Source organism: Cynoglossus semilaevis, chromosome 1 (genome assembly GCF_000523025.1).
Source record: "Cynoglossus semilaevis isolate Cse_v1.0 chromosome 1, Cse_v1.0, whole genome shotgun sequence".
Classification (NCBI taxonomy): domain Eukaryota; kingdom Metazoa; phylum Chordata; class Actinopteri; order Pleuronectiformes; family Cynoglossidae; genus Cynoglossus; species Cynoglossus semilaevis.
In genome coordinates, this window is record NC_024307.1 from 33,537,882 (window position 1) to 33,555,526 (window position 17,645).

Here is a 17,645-nt window from a genome sequence, read left to right on the forward strand (position 1 = left end):
TAAAATTCATCGGGAGGGCCGGATTGAAGCACATAGCAGGCTGGTTTCGGCCCACGTTTGACACCCCTGTTCTAGAAAAAGCATTGGATTCTTTGCCTACACAGAGAAGAACAAGGGAGTAAGGGGTTTCAAGGATCCGTCCACGGTTGTGAATCAATTGATTAGGTGCCTTACTGTAGAAGCTGGAAGCACTCGGCCATTTAAAACGCTCAAACCTCTTTGCAGAATGAGATCATCTGTTGAGCAGTCCATCAGGCTCCTCTCAGAGTAACTTATACACATCTAACTGAGTTCTGATCTTTATGGAGGAGTGTGGACAGCTGTATCTATTTCCTGTTGTGCTCCCACATTGATTCCCCCCCGTTTACTTTTTCTCTTGAACTGATTATGACTTGTTGATGGCTAAAAACCCATAAATCTTGTCCGGTTGCACTCAGTGAGATGCAGTCATTTAAGATCGCTCAATTAAAAGCCTAATCGTGGTTGTATTCAGTGAACGACCGTGTTGTGGCCTATGCTACTGCTCATTAATTTTTTTATTTTATTTTTTTTAAATACACTCAAACATTAAAACTGTGTCCGTTTTTCCTTAGTTACTTCAGAAATTTAGGTTTAAGCTAGGGATGTCCAATAATATCAGCCGAACCGATATTATCGCCCTGATATTAGCATAATTATGTAATATCTGTATAAATCCCTATTGGTTTGTCCTGTGATAATAGAAACCCAATACCACAATGCCTGTGTTTCACCAAACTATGGGTGGCCCTAAAAATAGTTTCTGTGATAAATGACTGTATGTCAAAGTGAAAGCTATTAGTAGGCAATATTGCAGCTCATTTTATGCTGGTGCGAGTAAGTTATAAAGACGCTCAATGGTACTTCAATTCGGGTGGTGAGGGGGAGAAAAAACACACCCCCCTAGGGGGGCTATTGAGAAACACTGCTTTGAGAATCCCCTTAGTGAGCAGCGGCCACTAAATTCCTTAACCACTAGGCCACCACTGCCCCGCTTCATCGGTACCTGTTGATATCGAAATCGGAAATTAAGTTTGCATATCCGATATTGGCAAAAAAGATAATATCGGATATCTCTAGTTTAAGCCAAACATTAGCTTCAGGCTATCTAGGCATACAGACGGCTGTAAGGTTAATGAACACAGCTGATGACACTATGAGTTGAAATGGGGAGATAAGGTGTAAAATAGACCCTTTCTGCAAATTGGCTTGACCTACTCAATAACCAGCAAGTGTCCTATGTTCCCAGCTGGGCCACAATGAGCTCCAGGTCGGTCTCCAAGCACAGTCTTATGGGCGCTACAGAAGATTTAGTGGTAGACAGAGAATTTGTCTGTAATGTTACTGTGCGTTACACCTGTCTCCCTCTATCTCCCCATCCTTGAACTACGCCGCCCTGGCACATAGTAACTCAGTAAATGACTTTGACCTTTGCTGGGACTGAGGACAGGAACTACTGACGAGAGTAGAAAGATGGAAGGAAGCTAGAGTGGAGTAGGCGATTGACTGTAATAAACTCACAGAAGTGGGTGGCTGTCGACACTTATAGATGGGAAGTAGGAGGAATCGTCGGTTTGACGAATAGAAAAGGTGCCCGAGTCCTCAACTGTACTTTACCCAAGTGATGTGTGTGTGTGTGAGAGAGAGACAGAGTATATGATCGTGGCCTTATTATGACTTGAGGATGAAGTCTCTCAACATTTCTTAGTGAGGTTGCAGCTCTGTCATTAACACACCAACTAAAAATATATATATTTGGTGTGTGTGTGTGTGTATAGGTATATCAACTCATATTTTATAGTTTATATGTAAACATATATATATATATATACATATATGTGTATGTATCCTATCTAATAATATGTATAGTAACTCCTAGAAATACTAGTTGTACACCTGGTTGTAATACCCTATAATATCTGTTGGAACTACATATACGTATATCTTTTTTTTATTTATTTATATATTTATCTATCTATCTGTCTGTCTGTCTAACTATCTAATTCTAACGCCAATATTCCCAATAGTTTTATTTTTATGTTTGACACAATGGTAATGACAAAAGTGCTGTGTGTAGCATTAAAAAGTAGAGAAAAGGCATGGGAAGAAAATGTTCTGTTCTGTGCGCTCAATATCCATCTTATTTTATCCAACAATTGTCAGGATCTTTGCGATTCGTAGACACATGGGGATTTGTAAGATTAAATTCACACGTGTGATTGACCGAATGGGTTTTCTCACACATTATCTCTTCCGTCTCTTCTGTCCACAGGAACGAGGAAAGGTTGGTGTGATCTTTAACGTGGGAACAGATGACATCATCATCGAAGAGAGTGCGGTGATGGTGAGCGACGGCAAATATCACGTGGTGCGATTCACACGCAGTGGCGGCAATGCCACTTTACAGGTGGACAATCAGCCTGTCATCGAACGTTTCCCCTCAGGTAGGAACAGAGATCCAAAACTGGACGATAGATACATTAATATGTTTGTTACAACAGTGTTAAAACTGAAGAATTAACTGAGTAACACAATGGAGTGAGAAGAAATCTATAAAAGTGAAAAACCGATTGCCTGGTCAAGACCAGTATAATACAATGTTTAATGAAGGAGAATTCTTCACAGTCATAAAATTAACAGAGGTGTTTATAAATTTCTGTTTCCAAGATAGACTCAAAATCATTACACATAACTGATTTTAAAAGGAGGCCAGGCACTTGATTAATCACCGCTTGGAGTGTGCTAATTCCCCAAGCCTCTTGATTAGTGCTACAATCATGGACTCTCATTTTTGTCCCAAATTACGAGACTATTTTTTGTGGTACAAAGACACTTGCTCTTAATTCCTCCTCCATTGTGTTTGATCTCAGGTCATGGTTGGTGCAAGGAAGACATGTTGAGTTTCCACTTTCTAAGACATGTATGTTCTGCCGTGGATACTTCCTGGAAAGACTAAGAACCAAAAACATGTATCGCTGAGTTGTGAGATCTCAGTGGTTCTTTGGTGTCTATATTGTTTGTGCCTGGTTTAAAAACATCTTTGTAGGGTGCCGGTTGGAAAAGACAGGGCGTTGGTTTGTAATTCTGGTCATGATACTCGCTCAGGTTGACGTGCAGCACTGAGGCAGTTGCATTCTCTTGTCGCAGTAGTGATCCCCTATTTTAGGCGTTGTGTGGCATTGAGAGTATTGTAGTCCCTGTCTCATCCATCAACACAGGGAGTCCACACTGTGGGGCATGTATCAAAGCAACAACAGAGAACACCCTGACAGCTCATGTTTGCACTGATGATGGAAATGCCACCCTTTTTATATCATAGTCTCCAAAAGGAAGCCATCAAAAAGAAGCTAACAATAAAGCAGTTTCTGATGCCCTGATACTAGCTGTTTGCTAGTAACTTTGTCGATGTGGATATGTTTTGTTTTTTTATAACTTTTTAGCCAAACGAGTAATTTCTCTTCTGCTCCTAATCAAGAATTAAAGATCCCGCTGTTGTTTGCTATTTCATGTAGGATCTGTTTGTTTTTTCTTAGGAGCATGAGGTCTGATAAAAGTTTCAGGATCTTATAATTAGCTTATAAAATGCTTAAATTTATACCTGTGGCATACACACTTACTAGTTGTTGGATGATCGCTTTGTTAAAACCAGCATGTGTTTTTAAAGTGTAAGGCTTCCAGTAGGGGCTGTAGTCAGGGTCAAAGTTTCACACAATGAGAAGGCAACACCTGAGGAAGCAAAAACCTCATAAAACAGTTGGAAAATACACATTGATACAATTATGGCAATTTCTGAGCCAAACAGGCAAAAACAGCTTTTGCCCTATAAAAGAAAACTGTTTTATTTTGCCGACAGGAGGTGAAGGAGTGAAAGCCAGAATAACACATGTAATGATTCTTACAATTGGACAAAGATTCCGTCTGTGCTGCAAACCAAAGTCTGAGTTACCTGACTGGAAATATAATGTAATAGGATGTTTCTAAAATATAATTTTAGTTGATTTACTCTTACCTAAAAAGGCGGTTACGGAGGATGTTGTCCCTGATAAGATTTTGGTACTTCCTTTGGAAGATTATTGCAGTTTTGAACCATGTCATTTGTCCTATAATTTGCCAGTGGGATTTATTTTAGAAATGAAAATATTCCCAGTAGAGACTGGCAGCAACTGTAGAAACTCTTTATCTTTGAACATTTTTTAATGCCAAATACATGAATCACACTTCACTATTTTGGCCAGGAACCAAATAGTTAGGCAGACCTGGGTGTTTGGATTGATGTATGTCCTGGGCCTCCATTAAGGTCTAGGCTTGCCCACAGCGGGCTTACAAGGAGAAGGTCACACTGAGGTGATGATTGAGAGAGACAGGGTCGACAGCCAACATGGCCGTCATGGTTTAGGCGCACTCAATGGCAAAGCAACACATCGCCTGATGTCCCGTGAATTGATGTTTATAGTCCTTAGGGGGTAAGTGTCTGGGTGTTGATCCGTGTCTCATTCTGCATCAGTGTGTGTGCACATCTGTGTGTGGAAGTGTGTTCTACTTTTGTTTAGGTGTGTGTGTGTGTGTGCAGATATGCCTTTGATGGACACAGAGCAGACTAAAAATGTCAGAGGGGCATCAGGCTAACTAATGCACTGTGACAGGTGTCCCCACTGGGTCTTCCAGCAACAGTAGTTAGCTTAGCCATTAAAAAAACATCACACGTTAGATGAAGAGTTTTTACATTTACAGCAGTTCCTCGTGGTCTGTCGCGGTATTGCCTCTAACTTAAATCCCTTACATCGTTGGTCTTCCCCTTCACTGCAAGGTAGCAGAGGTGATGTGGCCAATTATTGTGTTAAATTGAACACTGCAATGAAATCTATGAATTTTTGATGAGCTTGTTTTCCCTTTTGAGTTAAAAGAAGTTCCAGTAAAAAAGAAAAAAAAAGTGTTCATCAGCATTCTAACTTTAAGGTTGCAAGCTGTGCCTCTGTTTTGTGGTTGTTATTTTCTATTACCAGACTTTATCTTCTTTTTCTCCCAAGAAGTAAGTTAACACTTATTCCAAAGAGGATCTTTTTAACTATAACATTTATTCTCAAAGACTGTGTTGGTGACACAGCTGGGCAAGTGGCCTAAGTTTTGTTAATCCTCTCTGTCCTGTACATGAATACACAGCACAGAGAAAAACTAAAGTTTTAGTTGTGCTACTGTCAGCTAACCTTGATGGACATTGTTAAAGAGTGAATGTCTATCTTATGAGCCGAAATGAAAAAGAATGGGAACACAAATCTAATAAAGAATTCATTATCCTCCTACTTTAAATACATAAAAGTTCCAAACCAAAGACAATAATCTTGTTGTATTTGTGACCTTTGTAGTTGCTCATTTATGAAAGGAAATATTTAAATAAATAATTGTTAAGTGCAGTGCATACATCAAGGTCAGGTTTATTTCCCACTGCGAGATAGAGTCAGAAACACAGAAAGTGCTAATGAGTGTGAACGAATGTTACTGTGATCTTTGAACGTATGGTTACACTCCCGACGGGAGGTCGCATGTTGTCAGTGAGAGCCAATGACAACATCAATCTCCTTTTAACAAGGAGAGAGATGGCCTTTAGCTGTTAACAATGCTACAGTTACAATAGGAATATTCTGACAATGGCAATCTGCGATATAGTAAAGTACAAAAGCAGTACTGTGATGAACTCAAGTATATATGTATACATTTTTCAGTTTGTACATCTTCCCTACCATCTTGTGTCTCAAAGATCACCCAAGGTTTCAGTGTCATAACAACATTAGCCGAATATAAATAATCATATTAAGGGATAAACTGAAACTTCATATTGTTATCCTGTTTCTCACTGGTTTATCGCACTTGACCCCACACACTGCAACTCCAATAATTCATTGAAATCCAAACAATCACTTTGCACTTCACAGCCATAGTTATATTGTCAGCAGTGTCACACATTAGCTGTGATTACTGTGTTTTGCTCTCTTATAGCCATAGCCATGTCATTATGGCCATCGGGTGCCCATAAAGTGCTTCACATTTACAGTTGCTTTGTCACGTCCCAGTATTTACAGAGCGTATATTTTCCATACCGGTGTCATATAAATGTAGCTTTTGACAAGGCTGCAGTTGGGCAGAATTAGAGGTGGAAAAAGGGTAGGGGTCGGTATGAGAGTGTTGGTGGTTGAGCCTGACAGCAGCAGAGTTTGAGGAAATGAAGCTGCAGGGTGAAGCAAGATGTAGAATTTGGATAGAACGCACAAGACACTTTAAGATCTACTGTGCATGTTGGAAGCTGAAGATGATGATTTGCATGTGTCTGACAAATAGTGTCTGCATCACAGCAGGCCATGTTGCACATATTACACTTGTACAACACACTGACACACCATGAGCTTTTTTACACCCAGACAGGCATATGTTTGTGATGTGCTGAAGCCAAAAAAAAAAAAAGACTTGATCATGAATGTCAAATATGTCAGCGAGAGAAGTAGGAAAAATTGTTGGGCAAAGGGGGGATACTTTTATTGTTTATCCTTTGTGAGAAGTGGTTGTCAGCGACTGTGCCGTGGCACCTTACTGTAATGTTGAAAACTATTCCTTCCTACATATTTTTCCATGGTGTCAGATTAATGAAATCAGGACAACAAAAGCTAAAACAAACAGACAGAGCGCTGAGAAGCGCTTTTTGTCTCTCTTTCTTCAGTTCCTGTGATTAAAATAGTGTTCTTTTCAACTAAACAGGCTCACACTGAGTAAGTAAAATAATGAGTAAATGAAACTAGATAATACTTTTACATATACTTTTTGTGGACTTTTGTATGATGGTGGACATAAGACGTAATGTTTTAAAAATATATTGTAAAATATGTAAATCGAATGGTAAGGTCAGGGGTGTCAAACTCATTTTGGCTCAGATCCCACATACAGCCTGATTAGATGTCAAGTGGGTCAGACCAGTACAAGTATAATGTAATTACTTATAAATAAAAATAAGTACATGTTTTTCCACTTTGTTTTCATGCTAGGAAGTGCAAGTATATTAGAAAATATTCATATTTATTGAAATATCATTTAAAAAAAAAAACAATGGACATGACCTATCGGACCTATTTTGGCCCACAGGCTGTATGTTTGACACCCCTGGGTTAGATTGTGTTTTACTCAGACTAGACTGTACAGTTAGATACCCTTCTAGATGTCTATCACAGGCTTGTGCAATCCTCCTCGGGCTAAAAGAAAAAAGGAGTGAGCTTGGAAAATGTCGAGACATGGTTAATCGGTGAGGAGAAATACAGCCCAAAAATCCCATTTTATCCCCCAGGGCTAAAAAACAACATGAAAGAACTCAATTGAGGCAGTTAAATGCCAAAAAAAGGGGTGAGACCGATAGGATTAGGACAGGAGAGTGCTACACACTTTGACAATTTGCCACAGACGTATGGACTAAATCTCACTTCACTTTACTAACTTGGGCTTCTGCACAGGTAACACTGATGGTCCACCAAGCAGATGATAACCCATTTGAGTGAGTGAAATGGTGCACACAGCACAGTTCAATGCTTATGTCTACTTCTATTTTATACTGTTCTCGAAGGAACTCCTTGCTTTTTGTACATTGTTATTATTGGCTCTCCTAATACTTAGATCTTATTCTGTTGCAACAACATTGTGCAGAAATGTGAGGTGTAAAAATAATTTAACATTCATTCTCCAGTACCACTTTAGGAATTCTTAAATTCAACCTTTATTTGTCTGAGATATCTTGTGTATTGTTATCTGTAGCGTTCTAGCAACAGAGATTCTTTAAAGTGTTATTGTAATAGTCTGTCAAAATATGGACAACAGTCTACATAGTTCTGCATCAGTTTGATTTTAAGTAGTCATTAAAATACAACGGGTAGTTCCTGTTGTTCCTATGATTCCATGTAACTCACATACGATACATAAGTACCTATGTCACTAACCTACGCTAACACAGTGGTAACATCAAAATTTATGACATAATAACATCAGAAGATGTAAACTTGGGAGCCATAATAAAGTGCAGTGTATGGTGTACAACCAGCAAATGTAAACAACCGTCTTCTGCATATAGGACTGTGTGGCGACAAATTGTCCTCTTTGTTCGTCAACTAGTTCCTGTGTAAAGTAGTTGTCGGGTTTTGACATCGGTAAGATAGAACAAATCTTTCTCAATAAATTTATGAAATATGGTGACGTAACCATGGAACACCCATAGGTCAACGACCTCGTGTTTATACACATTTTGAGTTTGTGATTTTTGCTTCAGATGTGTCAAAAATGCAATGTTTAGGTGCTCAGATGCTGGTGTATTAATTAGCCTATCGCCTAAATGTGTTTTTGGTGAGAAAAAAAAGCACTTGACCAAAAATGAGTACTTAGCCTAGTCTGCAGGATAGCAAACACGACACTACACCTCAGTGTTTACAAGCAAGATATAGATATACAGTGTTCCCTCTTTATATCTCGGTTCTCATTTTTTGAGATAAGCGCATTTGCAAACGATCGCTAGTAGCTTTGTTTACCTAGACGAGATTGTACACAGCATACTATGGGCTAATACAATACATATTCGGTGTACTATTAAGCATGCTCTTCTGTTCTTCATGCTGATTGGCTCATGCATCATAACATCTCTCAGCATCTCCCCTTGTCTGTCAGCCACTCTCTCGTTCACTTCGCTCTGCATCTCCATTAAACAACTCTACTGTGCATATAACTGTGTGGGAAAAGGTAATACAGTCTATGGAGGGTTGATAACAGTGTGGGGGAGGTTCGTAAAGGGTAAATATATACGTAAATAATACAATAACTATCTGGTCTCTATTTCCCGATTTTTCCCATTTCACGGTTGGTCTTGGGAGGCAACTATTGCGATAGGAGAGGGATCACTGTAGTAAGAATTGGAGAAAACTGTGTACTCCACCTTTAATATCAAACATACCTAGATTTGCTACCATACTTCTACAAAGTGCTGATTGTTTTTTCAATGTCATGTGATGAATGGCTGAAATTCGGTTATTATTTTTGCCCAATTTTAAGAAGAACAGCGCAGGCATCAGAAAGTATAAAATAAAGTCAGCAGGCCTAGTCACGTGTCACTGATGACAGCTCCACTTCTCATCGTTGGTTCTTATTGGAGCACCTGTGCTTTGTGACTCCTTCTGATTGCAAAGTTGGAAGACATCTTCAATTATTGTCCAGCAGCTCTGGGGTGATGGAGGAGAAGATGAGAGAGAAACTGAAGAAAGTGCTGATGAGGAAGAAGAGGTAGAGAGAGGGCGAGTGATGAAGAAAGACATAACTAGGTATCACTGTGCAGGAGAGGGAAGAGATTGCTTTAGTTAATTAGGGAAGTGACAACTTTGATTTCTATGAGATGTGTTGGGGGGGTAGGGAAGGGGGTCTAACTCTGGCAGCCACCCTCGCACAATTCCACCGTGGCTGAGATGAAAGGTGGCATGCATCCCATCGAATTGAAGAGGAAGGAAATAAATGAAAGCAAGCTGTTGGAGTGATAAGTGCTGCAAGGATGAAAGATGTCTCAGAGAGATGAGCTGTTAAAACACTGAGATATTGTTCATTTTAAACACATGACAGTGTGACCTAGCGGTGAGCAATTTACATTGAACAAAAGGGTGCGCTGGGAAAGTAAATGGCTTCTTTTTCCCCCTCTGCTGCTTCAAACGAAGAGACAACTTGTCTGCTGTCTTTAGCTCAAAAGATATTGGGAAGAAAAATATGCCATCTTACGATATGCTTTTTTGAGCTGCCTAAGGTGAATGGAGTTGGTTGTGCACCATTTATCCCAACTGTTAATAGCGACAGTGTAAAGCAATATTGTGTTATCAGTGTAGAAGTCGTTCGAGGGACTGTACTCTTTATGGCACATTTTCTGTTAGGAAGTTGAACCCCTGGGACTAAATAACAGATGAATTTTGGGAGCACCAGGTTACAGTACATGGGCCAGTGGTTTCCTCTTACCATCTGCTCTCAAAAACACCCAGTGGATATGAGAGCAATCTATCTAAAGTTACCTAATGAAAAACAGAATGAAACTGGCCTGGCAAAAAGAGAGAGACAGAGAGAGAGAGAGAGAGGTGTTTCTCTGAGACGAAGGTAGAGCATGATGGCTGTCGGCCAATCGTCTCCAATGTAATCTCCATTCTTGTGGATGGATTTCCAATGTGGGTGTCCTGTACAAGGGCATCTGGCCGCCTGCCTGCCGGCTAGGTGATATACAGTTGGCTCCTCTGAGAGTCACCGCACAAACCCAAACGGAGTCACACCTATGCACTGATATGAGAGGAGAACAGGACTGTAGAGTGCCTGGAATCAAACCCTGGATTATCACGGTGCCAATTCTCCCAAGAAAATACAGTTGATTCTCGCATAGAGAAGGCCCTTCAAAATTGTCTTCCACCCAATGCCTTTCACTCAGTAGGACCCAGTTCTTTGTCTCAAACACATTTTCTGGACAAAGCTAATCACAAATGTTGACCCAGCTTTAGTTAAAGATCTTTTGTGTGGGTGCTTCGGGACAAAGCAGTTTCCACATCAGGGCCCTTAAGGCATTTTAACTTGGCAAACACACTGTATGTTCACTATGACTGGTGTTGGTCAGAGAAGACGAGCCTCATGTGTTTACATGGGCACACCATCTGTTTGACTGTGACTCACACCCTCTTTTTATTTAGAGTGATCTCTCCATTTGTGCTGCAGTTAGAACATACAGTGGAACCTCGAAATACAAGCATAATCCGTTCCAGGACCAAGCTCGTAACTCGAGGTGATTGTATCTCAAATCATTTTTTCCTGTAAGTAATAACAGAAAACAAAATACATCTATTTCGGCTGCTTATTAGTGCTAATAACTATTGAAAAATCTGGTTTTAGTTATGAGTTCTTACCTTCGAGAGAGATGATACAGTAGCGGCTAATGGCGGCATGTTTTATTTTTCATTATTCTTTCTTTAGCGGGCAACACGCTCATAATTATCAATTTCGTGCTATATTTCAACGGGCAACACGCTCATAATTATCAATTTTGTGCTATGTTTCCATGGTCATCATGCGTTTCTTCTTCTCACCACCATCCTTACCACTCACTCACTTAGGACTCATCACTATTATGAAAAATAATCCACAAAATAGAGAGAAAATCACGTAAATAACGCAAACACAAAACGGATGACTAGAAAATCATGCGTACGGAAATCGACGAACACGTGAACGAGTGAGGCGGCGTGAGCTGCTCCGAGTGCTCGGCCACCTAGCGTCGGCGTCTGTAAGCATGCTTGTATCTCAAATCTTTATGTAAATAAATATCTATGTCACACACCTTTATCAGTGGTAAGGTCATAATCTAGGACATAAAAAACATCAGAAGAGTCTGACCTACTACACCAAAAAAAAAACCCAATGCAAACAGTACAATCAAATTTATGGTGTTCAACCGTCAGATGTAAACATAGCCATGCAAAAACTAGTTGGCTTGTTTTAACACTGTATGTTAGAATGATGGAACAAGACTTTCTTAATAAATGTATAGCAGATGGCGACATTAGTACAAAACACCTAAGGGCGAGAATGACGTGAACAAATAGAATATAATGTCATAGTGGTGTTAGCCATGAACCTGTCGTGGCCATGGTTGTTCCTAAGACAAAACATAATGATAAATCAAAATGTTCTTCAACCGCAAAAAATGGTTTGATTTATGATTTAATACTCTCTCTCTCTGTCCCACTCTTATTCTGTATCTCTCTCTCGTATGCGCTTTAGCGCTTCTCTACATTTGTTATAGTGCATTTTAGCCCAGTAGCATTGTTTTGTCATTCATTTCTGGAGCAGTCCTGGGAACAGAACGAGTATGATAATGGTGGGGAGAGAGAGAGAAGTGAAGAGCCCAGCTGTTTAATCTGTCCTCGCTCGCTAATGCAGAGCAGGCTTCAGCTGCTGTGAGGGAGGGAGACGTTCCTTTGGTTCACTCAGAATGACTTATTTCTCCAAGGATCCACATGCAGCGGATGACAACAAACAAGCAGGACACTGAAGAATTCATGATTTCCGACATAGCGGTGTGATGATGTAAAAGCTGTCCACAAAAGAATTTTATGGCATTCATTTTTCTGCCCCCATCCACACTCACCTACGTTTTATTCCCCCCTCGTCCCTTTGTTTTGTGTAAACACAAAAAATAGTGTGGTGATTTCCTGGCTGTGTTTTTGTGCAAGATGAATGGAACGACTTCTTCACAATGTTTGTTGCAAACAGAAAACACATTTGCATACTGTCCACATGCTCTTCTTCCCCAGGATTTAGTGCTCTACCCAGTAAGCACTTAGTAAGACTGGGAATGTGTGAAGTAATGGATGGCAGTGCCCACGTTACAAAGCAGAGTATTTATCTCTTTCATAATCGACCAGAAAACTCACCAGGTTTCCAGGCAGTGAAAAAAGAGGCTGAGGGGCAAAAAAGTAAGGCTGGACAAAAAATGGAGAGAATTAATGGGACAAGTAAAAGGAACTAAGGGGGGAAAGCAATTCAGTCCGGAGAAGAAGGAAGGAAAGGAGGAAAGAAGGAAAGTAAAAAGAAATGGATTTGCTGAAAGGAAAAAACCATGCAAGATTGGAAGTAAAAGGCTGGAACAATGAAGACGTAAGATGTAGTTTTAAGAAAAAAAAAGCAGGGAGAAGGAAATGCACTTGGGAAGGAGGGCAATAAAAAGGGTTGAACCAAAGGTGGATTCATGTTTGTTTGTTTTTTTGTTTGTTTGTTTTTTTTTGTTGTTGTTGTTGATGATTTAAAGGAATGATTAGATTAGATTAGATTAGATTAGATTAGATTAGATTAGGCTGGATATAAAAAGGGATTGATTTAATTGGTTTAGATTATAATAGATCAGGTTAGATTAGATTAGATTATAATATTAGAGGTTAGGTTAGATTAGATTAGATTAGATTTGGCGGGATAGAAAAGTGGATGGATTTGATTAGTTTAGATTAGATTAATCTAGATTAGATTGGGGCAGGTTAGGTTAGGTCAAATTATACTAGGACAGGTTAGATTAGATTATAATAGATTTGATTCGATTAGAATAGAATAAATCAAATTCAAATTGTTGTTGATAGTTAGATACTGTATTTGTGATTTGTTAGTCTTATTAGTACAATCTAATCTAGACAAAGGGGAGAAATTGAATAAAGTTAACAGTGCCAAGATGGAATAGACACAGATATTAGTCTATTTCCATTTTACAAACACAAGCAAGAAAAATTAGGGTCAAAACATAGGAGGCAGATCTAGGCGTGGAACTTGGTGAATAGAATAGAAACCAACCCATTTCTGAATGACTCGCTCATATTGTAAACACTTTGCTCTACTGCAGTTTAATTACCTGCTCTCTCCAGCCATCATATCCCTATATCCATACATATGCACATCTTCATACAATAGCAGCCCCTACACTCTGAAATGAGCTTGGTGGCTGTTAGTGTTTCGCTGTCTTCCACTTAGCAGAGAAGAGTCTTGCTAATCTTAAATAAAGCTTCAGACGCTTGTTTGTAATTAGTCAGGTTTAGGTGCTCCTTCCTCTCTAATTAGAACTGCCTCTTGGCTTCACTGGGTAGAAAATTGCCATATGTTACAGAACACCTATAAATGTTCACAATGTGTGTTTTTTTTTTAGTCATAGAAACATCAGGAAGAAAAAGTCGCTTCAGTTTCCTGATCACAGGTGACGCTAATTATGGCGTTGTTGTTTGTGATTTAAAGCCTTAGAGACGACAATTATGCTCAATTTCAAAGAAGCTAAATTCAAATTGGTAACTTGACGGCTTCATTTTCTGTCTGTTGATCCAGAAGTTTTTTATCTGGAGCGACAGAAAACTTAGGTGCAACATACTGTATAGAAGAGTGAATCATATGTGTGTTTACAATACACTGACATCACCCACGTATTGAACCACGTTCAACCTACACTGCCCTTCTGCGTCGTCTATCTGCTGATGTTCAATTCCGAGGTTGTTTTTTTTTCTTCTCCCTGCTTTTCTTCCTCAGTTCACTTCTCATTATCTTTTCCACTGTGGCCCACTACTCATGTACAGCCTACTGTGTATGCTCATATATTGTACATGCACACTGCTCTTTGAGCGTGAGCTATGTTTGTGCAGGCAGGCGTGGGTAGAGGGACCCCTGGGGAGTGGAAGTAGGTACTGCAAAATGGAGAGTGCTCTATATCACTGCAGCAGCAGAGAGCAGTGAGGGGAACAAAATCAAAGTAAACTAATTACAATGCAGGATTTTCTTCACAGCTCCTTGCTTTGCTGTTTAGTCTCTAACGCTTTCCTGAGTCTTTGACTTTTTTATTTTATGTCCGCAGCCATTTTAAGCCGATTAGATATGGATTTTCACCAGAAAACAGAGACAAAATTAAAATGTTTCTTTATGCTACCTTAGACTAAATAAGTCTTCTTACTATTTCTATAAAACATGACAAAGTTTTTTTTTTTTTTATTTATTTATGCCTTAAGAAAATGTGTTAGTTTTTTTGTACCAATAGGAAGTGTGTTAGCTTACAAATGATGATTTGGGATTTTAACTGATTAATACGGTTACATGTAAAAAACCTGCAACACGTACATCAAACGTGAGGCCCACGGGCCAAATTCAGCCCACCACCTCATTCATGTTGCCCACTAGAATACAACATGCATGTGGTGTTGTATAGAGTTCATACTCATTTTTACTGGATTGGTTAAATAGAGTTGTCAAATTCTGCATGCATCTGATATATACATAGCAATTTTTAAAATGTGCTTTAATGAGGCAAAGGTTGTTGTAGCCTGTTCAGATTCAATGTTTCTGGTGAAAGCATTCTCAGGACTAGACTTATGAAACTGTTAATGCAGTTTGGCTCCCGACATAGACTGTGTTTTCGGTCCATTGAGTGATTGAGTTTGACACTTGTGGAGATCCCACAGGCTGGTGTTTTTTTAATTATCTTGTAATATTTATGTGTGGGAACTACCTAAACTCTTGTTCAGGATGTCTTGGAATTCCACTGTTGGATGTAGACTGGGTGGTTGGTTGTGTTAAGCTTCATATTACTCTTCTACGCTGATGACACATTACACTTCATCAAACCCCCAGGCTGGCTACCAGGGGCCCTCAGCTGAAATCCAACTCCTTTGGCATGGCTTGAGATGAGCACAGCATGACCTAGTGGTTGATTGAAGTGAAGTGAGCCAAAATAGGTTTGCACAGTGGCAATGGAACTGCTCTGACTGGTTGATTAAGTGACGCTAATTGCTGAGTACCACAGAAAAGTATCCAATTAATTCACCAGGGAGGAAATAATCCTTGCAAAAACACAGGGTGGATTTTTTATTTTTTTCCACTTTGGTGAATGGGCAAAAAGTCAGATACAAATTGATGCATTGCTGCGCCACAGGCACGATGCCGCCCTGTTGTCAGATTTCGGAGGTGGTGATTTGCTCATCAGCAGCTCATTGTGTGCAGTGGAAATGAAATCATGTCTTCCTTGAACAACCAGAAACTGTGTTTTTATTCAAATGTGATGATCCCATGTTTTCGTGGAAATGTTGATTTGTATGTTTTTGTTTAGTTGATTTGCAATGTATTCACTTACACTTATTGCTGGTCCTTTCCTTTGGTAAATTCAATCATGCTATCTAAATAATTCATAAATCTAATTAACCTTGAGAGCAATTAAACGATTCATTTAAACTCAATAACTAGAATGCTATTAACTTGTCTAACCAAACAAACCAGCCTTAAAAAATACTGTACATCCTCAAGTTCTTCCTGTCCTAAACAAAGCTGACATAACGAATATAACGTGCTAAACGTTTGCCATGTTGCCCTTCTAACCTCTAACCTTTCAACTTCCAGATTGCTCTGTAACCTTTCTTAATGTGTCTTTTCTAAATTTCTTAAAGGGAACTTTGATAATGAGCGCCTGGCTATTGCTAGACAAAGAATCCCATACCGACTCGGTCGGGTAGTTGATGAGTGGCTACTTGACAAAGGTAATAAAATCCCTTTAATCCCACTAACAATCTAACCACCTAACCTACCGTTAACCACCACTCTGGAGGAGGTGCAGTGCCACACAACAAGGGGGAATTCGATTCGACTCTGAAACTAAAACCTCAGGTCCCCTGTAATTATTTTGTGATTTTTTTATTATCTGTACTTCATTCAAATTTAGGTCACTCTTAAAATCCATGTCTTTGTTTTGACATTCTACCTATTTTGGCTAAACTCACCACTTTAAGTTAAAAAACATTTCAGCACAAAGTGTTGAGTCCTAACACCGGTCATTGGTGTGGATATCCAGGGGACCGTGTCCGAAGCACCTTAACTTGGGTCTGCATCTCTTCAGAGAATTAACACCTAAATAACTTGACATAACCCCAAATAACCTGACCACATGGTAAAAGCTCACTGATTGCTTCTTTCCTGTGTATCTGTTGGCTGAATGTGAACGTGCACTGGTTATATTTAAACAGACAGCAAACACAACACTTTCTGGAGCAAAACGTCTCATAACGAAGTCACTAAAAGTTAAAGGGACTGTTGAAGCGTTTGCTGGACGGATCGTCCTGCACTCGCTGCAGCATTTTGGCACAATTTCTTGCTCGACCAACTGAAGCATAATTAGAGCTGCACATTTTAAATGTCACGAACGGTGACGAATCTTTAACCCTTTGAGTGACGAATGTTCCCACCCTTTGTATTTGACTGTGTTTGTGCTGCTGAAGGTGGTTGATTCTTAAAGTGATGTATTTTATAGGTAAATAGTACTTTCACACAGAGATATGGACATTTAAAACTCAGGGCTAATGACTAGTTGGATGAAAACCAGCAAATGAAATATTCATGGACCTGTCTGTTCTCCTCCAGGACAGAAGAAATGCTCCTCTACTGAGGGTAGATAGGAAATAAATCAGATGGGTAAATGCCACGGAGCAGAAATCAATTTTTTAAAAATGACATCCCATGGGATTATGGGATAATTTGTACACGGTGTGAAATGAAAAATGGATTCAAAAGGAATTTGTTTTCTTTTTTTACAATTTGAATTGAACCTGTATTATATTATGTTATATTATATACTGTATAAGGGAAAACAGTTTAGGCTTTGACATTCAACTGTTCAGCTGTTAAATTTTTCATCTTTACGATTCAGATAAGTAGGTTGAAGATTTTAGATGACATTTTGGTACAGTATAGTTCGATAATTAGGTGGATTAGTGGACATTTACGTGCTCAAAGGGTTAAAGTTTTGTTGCTCTGATAAGGGCGCAGCTAGCACCTAATGCTAAGATTTTTTTCTAAACAGAATCTAACCACCTAACAGCAAATCAAACTCTACCCACACTAACCACTGAGGGCTTCTCTCATTACTCCACACTTTCACAGTTTCGCATTTATTTTTAGGCATTCGGAAAGTCTTCCAGCTTTGCCCCGCTGGCAAAAAAAAAATCCAGAGAGCCCTCAGTTATAACCTTGTTATAAACAAAATTTTAAATTTGACTTGAAATTGGACCTGGATTATGACGCCATTTTGGAAG

General features: G+C 39.3%; 1 protein-coding gene across 8 annotated transcripts in view; it reads left to right on the top strand.

The window, feature by feature from the left end:
- Nucleotides 1-17,645, top strand: part of nrxn2b (neurexin 2b) — a 572,664-nt gene that overhangs the window by 527,556 nt on the left and 27,463 nt on the right. For 6 of the 8 annotated variants that reach the window (XM_017033577.2, XM_025054502.1, XM_025054515.1 and 3 more), the window contains 2 exons: nucleotides 2,291-2,462; nucleotides 16,008-16,097. In XM_017033577.2, coding sequence (XP_016889066.1) covers nucleotides 2,291-2,462; nucleotides 16,008-16,097 — 262 coding nt within the window. The remainder of the gene's footprint in view (nucleotides 1-2,290; nucleotides 2,463-16,007; nucleotides 16,098-17,645) is intronic. The other 2 variants (XM_025054513.1, XM_017033585.2) reach the window with 1 other exon arrangement.